Genomic DNA, 6,681 nt, shown 5'->3' with positions numbered 1-6,681 from the left:
TGTAGACCAGGCTGGCCTCGAACTCAGAAATCCGCCTGCCTCTGCCTCCCGAGTGCTGGGATTAAAGGCGTGCGCCACCACGCCCGGCTGCTGCTGCTTTCTTATGTTTTTACACAGGGCACCTTCGGTCCCTGCAGCTCTGGGTCTTTCCCCCTCCTCCTTGAATCTCTCAGGTAATGCTCGTTCCCATGAGTTCTGGGCAGGCTACAGCTCATCTTGTCTCACTATAGAGTGGATAGTTTTGCTTGTTTTTGGAGGCAGAGTCTTCTCCGTAGAGAATACTTTTGACAGTGCAGCCTGGGCAAGGTGTTTGACGGTGGCGATCACTCACATGCTGTTTGATAGCAGCTGCGTCAGTCACAGTCCAATGTTGCTTTTTCTTGAATAGGTGGTCAATGGCTAAGATGTCATCCGAATAGCCTGAGGCAGACTTGAGAGGTTTCACATTCATGGCCTTTATGCACATAAGAAAATTAGTATATTTTAGTTTGAATTATGTAACAAAGGCATAATTATGCACGTGTGTAAAATGTCATAGTGAAACCCATTACTTTGTATTGTCACTTTAGACATTAGTTATAAAAAAGGAATACTAAGCCGGGCGTGGTGGCCCACGCCTTTGATCCCAGCACTCAGGAGGCAGAGGCAGGCGGATTTCTGAGGCCAGCATGGTCTACAAAGTGAGTTCCAGGACAGCCAGGGCTTCACAGACAAACCCTGTCTCGAAAAACCAAAAAACCAAACAAAACAAAAAAACCAAAAAAAAAAAAAAAAAGGAATGCTAGTGGAGTGGTAGCAGAAGGAAGTTGAGCATAATGGTGCATGCTTGTAATACCAGCTCGTGGGACTCTGCAGCAAGAAAAGGGATGTGAGTTCCAGGCCAGCCCCAGGCCACAGTGTGACACTGTTTCTCAAACACAAAACCAGAATTTGTTGGTGAGAGGATTTGTAGATGACTTGTCAGTTGTGCTGGAGCAGCTAGCATGGCGTATGTGCAAACAGGCATTTAGTAAACCCACTGAAATAATAACAATAATGAAGTCTGCTTATAAAACAGACACATGGCATGGTTCATGTGTGGAGGGCAGAAGGAGGGCAGAGAGGAGCCAGCTCCATCTCAACCCCAAGCTGCTGCAAAAATCTAGAGGAAGGTGCCCGTTCCAGATACTTCCAGACTTCCCACAGGAAACAGCATTTGCGTTTCCTGTTGCTGGGCTGTTGAGCAATGATAAAGGAAGTTGGGGATGTATACTGCTCGATCTTTTTGGACATCCTTACTTCCTAATCTACTTGGCATTCGTTCACTGTAAACACTTCAGGTGGCTGCTGGGAAGCCGGACTTCAGACTGCCAGTGGCTGGTCTGGTCTCTCTAAAGCTTGTCTAGTATGGCTTCTCTTCATTCTTCTCCTCATTTTGTGATTTCCCCATCCTTTAAACCATCATTTTCGTCTGATTTACATTGCCAAAAGTCTCCCCTGTGTTCGTTATAGAGTTTGCTGTGGGATGTTTTTATTGATTGATATTGTGTGCATGCCTGTGTGTCTGTGTGTCTGCATGGCACTCATGTATAGGCCAGAGGAATGATGTTAGTTCTTCCCTTTTTTTTTTTTTTTTGCTTCATTTTTTTTTGAGACAGGGCTTCTCTGTTTAGCCCTGGCTGTCCTGAACTTGCTCTGTAGACCAGGCTGGCCTCAAATTTACAGAAATCAGACTTCCATTATCTCCCAAGTACTGGGATTAGAGGCATGCTCTGCCACTACCTGGAAAGTTGTCTTTGGACTTGTTTGTTTTTTTTGAGACGGCGTCTTACTGTATAGCCTGGTTGGTCTGGAACCTAGCTTAGGTTGGCCTTGAACTCATGGCAGTTCTCCTGCCTTGCCCTCTTACTGCTGCAATTACAGGCATGAAGTGCCATCTCTGGACACCAGACTCTGATTCCAGGTAAATTTCAGTCCTGGTGCTCACACTGGGAGGCTTACAACAAACTTGGGGGCAAGGACAGAACTTCTCAGAATATCTGGAAGCATGAGCATACCTGGACATACTGAGACTTTATAATTCCTGGTAGTAAAGTGTGTACAGGAAAGTAGATTAGAGGCAACAGAGTGTGATGCAGGGAGAGAAGATAAAGCTGAGATCACAGGTAAGGCTCTAGTGGGAGATAGATGGGTCCCTCCGTCAGCACATTCTCCACTGACGTGGGCCTTCCACCCCATGGTGCTGGCCAGCCTGGTGCTGGCTGACAGAGTGAAAACTGCGTCTTCTGCCTGGTGGGTTGAAGGGAGAGCAACACAAGTGGATCTGAAAACTTTTAGCATTTTGTTCTCTGTTTTTGTTTTTGCCTTTTAAAGACAGGATGTCACTCTGTAGCTCAAACAGACCTGAAACCCACCAAGTAGCCCAGACTCACTTTGAACTCTTTGCCCTCTTTCTGCTTCAATGTCCTCAGTGTTAGAATTGCAGGAGTGAACCCCCATGTTTGGTTACCTGTTGTTCTTAGAGTCCTCGCCCCAATCCCAAACGTAGGTTTGTTATTTTGTAAATCAAACTATTTTGTTGAAATCGTTATACCTAAGGTCAAAGTCCTTGTTGGCTACAGAGCAAGTTTGAGGCCAGCCTGGGCTATGTGAGACCTTGTCTCTAAAACTCCCTATCCAAACCCGAGCAAACCCCTCAAAGCAACAACTACAATCCCCCCAAGACACCACCCAATGTTTGTGATGAAAACGTGCTTTTAGTCTCATTGAGTTGGGTTTTTCCAAGTGGAAGTATTTAAATTAGCTATTACAACAGGGGAAATCTCACCTGTGCTTTCCAATCTCTTTTATTGAAAAAATAGTCCTCAAAGAAAGTCAGAGGCTCCTTTCTCCTTAGCATTTCTATTTTTTGTGTGTCTTTAAATGGTTTTCCCATCACCGTCCCATCCACATCAGGAAACAACGGAAACACAGGTATTTTTGAGTATGGGCTATCTGTACGGATATTACACCCTAAAAAAAAAAGATAAAAACAAAAATGACATTATAAATAATGTTAAAATTACAAAGAGTGACGCGCATGCAGAGCCTAACGTTCTCTCATCTGTTCTCCTTGCCCCCTGGCTCCTCTACTCCAGGCTAATGCTCCCAGTCCACAGCCACCCACAGGTTTCACCCATGTCTGAGGGCTCAGTCAGTGGGCTCAGCTTCAAGATGTATGTATGTGAAAGAGAGCAGTTACTTAGCCCTGCTCTTGACCTCTGGTGTTTACTTCTGACGTCAGTCTAACAGTGGAGAGGGAATTTGGCTCTTACGTTTGAGGGCTTCAAGAAACTTATACAAATCCCTTTCTTTCATTATGGAGATCCTAGCAGAGTTGGCAAAGGCAGCAGTGCTCGAGCGAGGGGGAGAGCATATCTCTGTCTTTAGGCCCCTTCTCCCATACGAATTCCACAGTATTTCTGAGTGGCTCTCCTGAAACTTTTTTCGGAAATAGCTTAAAAAGAGAATACAAGGGATTCAGAAATGGATATAGAGAACTCTTAGGACACAAAGAAGAAAATTAAACTGCAAGTTCATAGATGTTGATTAAGTTTATCCTAAATCCATTTAAAAAGTTTTATTAGCATATGTTGATCATATATAATAATAATAGTTTTCATTCTGACAACTTCATGCATTAGATGTGTTTTTATTATACTCACTCCATTACCCTCTCCTATTCTCTCTGGCTCTCCAGAGACCCTTTCCCCTCCCTCTTTATCCCTCTTCTATCATGCCTTCCCTCTTCTGTGTTTTCATTCCCTCCCTCTTTCCCTTCTTCTCCATCTTCTTTTGTATTCTCTCTCCTCACCCCTCCCCCTCATCCTAACCTTCTCCCCCTCTTTGTTTCAGGCTTGAGAACTCAATGTGTATTGTTAGGGTTGCTAACCTGGGTTCTGGTGTGGGATTATTTCCAAGCGTGTGGGATTTTCCTAGTGGCTATGCCACTGAAGAAAATACCCTAGACTGTAGTACTTTATGTTGGGTTTGAAAATGCATTTTTTTTTTTTCCTTTTTGAGACAGGGTATCACTTTGTAGCTTAGGCTGTCCTTGAACTCATAGTGTCCCTTCTGCATCAAACTCCAGAGTGTTGGCATCACAGCATGAGCTACTATGCCTTCCTAGAAAGTTATGTTCATTTGTGTCCTTCCAAGGTTTTGTTGCTCTGGGATCAAATGCTGGCCTTTGTGCATGTTAGGGAAGCATTCTCCCACTCAGCTACACAGCCAGACTTATGGCCTCTTTTTAATGTTTGTTTTGGAAAGCTTATGACCAGTTTTTCCAGTGTAGGGACTGAACTCAGGGCCTTGTGAATGCCGGCCAGTCAAGCACTCTAGATGCTCAGGCCCAGCCCCAGCCCCAGCCCCGGCTGCTGTTTCCTCTTATTAAACCAATTTACATTTATTAATTTATTTTAATTTAATGTGTGTGTATGCATGAATGTATGCACATTTGCACTAGTACACTGTGTATGTAGATCACAGGACAATTTGCAAGAGTTAACTCCTTCTATCATGTGGGTCCTAGGAATTGAAGACAGTTGTCAGGCTTGGTGGCATGCATTCCTTCAGTGGTTCTCTCAGAAAGCCTTTCATTCTCTTTAGCTTCTGAACGGCAGCTTTTCTCGGGATAGAATTTCTGGTTGGCGAGTATTCTCTTTCAACAAATCATTCCCTTCTCTCTTGGCTTGTAAAATTTCTGGAGAGAAAGCTGCTGCTACTGTAATAGGGATTTCTTCATATATAACTTGATTTTTGAAAACTTGATTTTTAAAAGTTTTTTGTACATTTATATCTATCTATCTATCTATCTATCTATCTATCTATCTATCTATCTATCCATCCATCCATTTATTTTTAAGATAGGATCTCACTGTGTAGCTCTGGCTATCCTGGAACTTGCTATGTAGACCAGGCTGTTCTTGAACTCTCAGAGATCCACCTGCCTTTGTCTTCTGACTCTGGGCTAAAAGCATTCACCACCGGGTCTGGTATGTTGTATTTTGATGGTTTGACCCCCGTATACCTTGGAGAAGATTATTTTCCCCCACTCAATCTAGTAAGGATCTTAACAGTTTCCTGTATCTTGGGCCTTTATTTCCCAGGGTTTGGAAATTTCTCAGCAGGTAAAGAACAGCCTCATAAGATAAGCATATAAATACCCACAATCCGATTTCAACAACCCCGGCACCATTAGCTAAGGTGTCCTGTGCACTTAGCAGGAGTGAGAGGCAGTGTAGGAGGATGAGAGTGTGGACCGCTGTGCTAACAGCACCACTCAACTCTTGGGCAAGTGTCTGATTTACTTTCCAGATAATCTGTTTGTAAAATGCAGGTTTCAGCATGCAGTCTGTCGAGGACTATATTAGATAATATGCATGTGCTCTATTTTATTTGTCTCCGCAGTATGAGAATAACACTCATTATCTGTGTTCTTCTGCTTCATTCCCACAATTGCCCCTTTAGGCAAGTCTCCTTACTACTCCCACTTTGTAGGTGAGGAAAGCCGAGATGTAAAGGAAGGGCTAGCCTGTGCACCAGCAGCTCTGTCTTGGGATCAGGATGGCTAAAGTGTTTCTGGATGTCCTATGCTCACAATGGAGCCTCAGGAGAGTGTGACTTTGGTTTTATGGTTTCAGAACCGGGTGAGAGTGTCCTGGCATGCAGCCTTCTGTTTTGGGTTGAGCTCTGTGCCTAGGATGGGGATGATGTGGCCACAGTAAGTGCGTGCCTCTGGGAATGTTCTCTCACCTGCTCCATTGCACTTACCTTACTAGCTCTATTATATCCTTTCTGTGCAGGGCCGAGGTTTCTACAAATTTTGATAGGATTTCAAACAACAAGATTCCTGGGTTGTTAGCTAAATCTAAGCATATTTTCTTTTCTGGAACTATAAAGGAAACAGAAGAGAGAGATTTCAAAATATCTTCTGAGCAATTATTAAAAATTTACTGAGAATTTATAACATCATTACAAAATTATAAAATTTATAATTATATAATCTTATATATTAAACCAGGGACTAGAAATATGTCAAAACATTAAAAATCTGTTCTATTTGGTAGAAAGGTCATTTTGATTATGAAGTAGACAAAATAATCATAGTTCAGTGACTAAATACAGCAGTACTTTTTATAACTGCATGTACAGTGTGTTAAAGATAATTGTCTTGTTCTATGAAGGGGACTTAATAAATATGTCTACTTTGCAGAGAAACTCTCATTAATTGTCAGGAGCTATCATACAACAAGCTAATAACTAGCAGCTGATCTTCCTGAAATTAGTCTGCCTTGGATTTAAAATAAAAGCTACTACAGACTTGCTCTAATAGGCAAGGCTCACGAAAAAGATCATTTTAGGAAATATTTTTGCTACTAATATGCTTTTACTGTTATTAAATATATAACAATCACTAGGTATTAGCCTACCCTTTTGAATAGATCGCTGCAGAACTACAAAGACATACTGTCTTGTAGTGATGCTATATAGACAAATAGATGACTTCTCAATTCTTTATGATGATCCTATAAGAATTCCTAAAATAATATCAGTATTTACTAAGCTCTTTTTTTATTTTTAATATTTTTTATTACATATTTTCCTCAATTACATTTCCAATGCTATCCCAAAAGTCCCCCATAGCGCCCCCCACTTCCCTAC

The 6,681-nt window shown here is 42.2% G+C and overlaps 1 protein-coding gene across 4 annotated transcripts in view; it reads right to left on the bottom strand.

The window, feature by feature from the left end:
* Positions 1 to 6,681, bottom strand: part of Efcab3 (EF-hand calcium binding domain 3) — a 25,762-nt gene that overhangs the window by 4,462 nt on the left and 14,619 nt on the right. For all 4 annotated transcript variants that reach the window (XM_021177459.1, XM_021177460.1, XM_021177461.1 and 1 more), the window contains 4 exons: positions 5,791 to 5,911; positions 3,294 to 3,475; positions 2,807 to 2,991; positions 332 to 454 (listed from right to left, as the gene is read on the bottom strand). In XM_021177459.1, coding sequence (XP_021033118.1) covers positions 332 to 454; positions 2,807 to 2,991; positions 3,294 to 3,475; positions 5,791 to 5,911 — 611 coding nt within the window. The remainder of the gene's footprint in view (positions 1 to 331; positions 455 to 2,806; positions 2,992 to 3,293; positions 3,476 to 5,790; positions 5,912 to 6,681) is intronic.

The sequence above is a fragment of the Mus caroli genome, chromosome 11 (assembly GCF_900094665.2).
Source record: "Mus caroli chromosome 11, CAROLI_EIJ_v1.1, whole genome shotgun sequence".
Taxonomy (NCBI): domain Eukaryota; kingdom Metazoa; phylum Chordata; class Mammalia; order Rodentia; family Muridae; genus Mus; species Mus caroli.
This window is presented reverse-complemented; position numbering and strand designations above follow the sequence as displayed.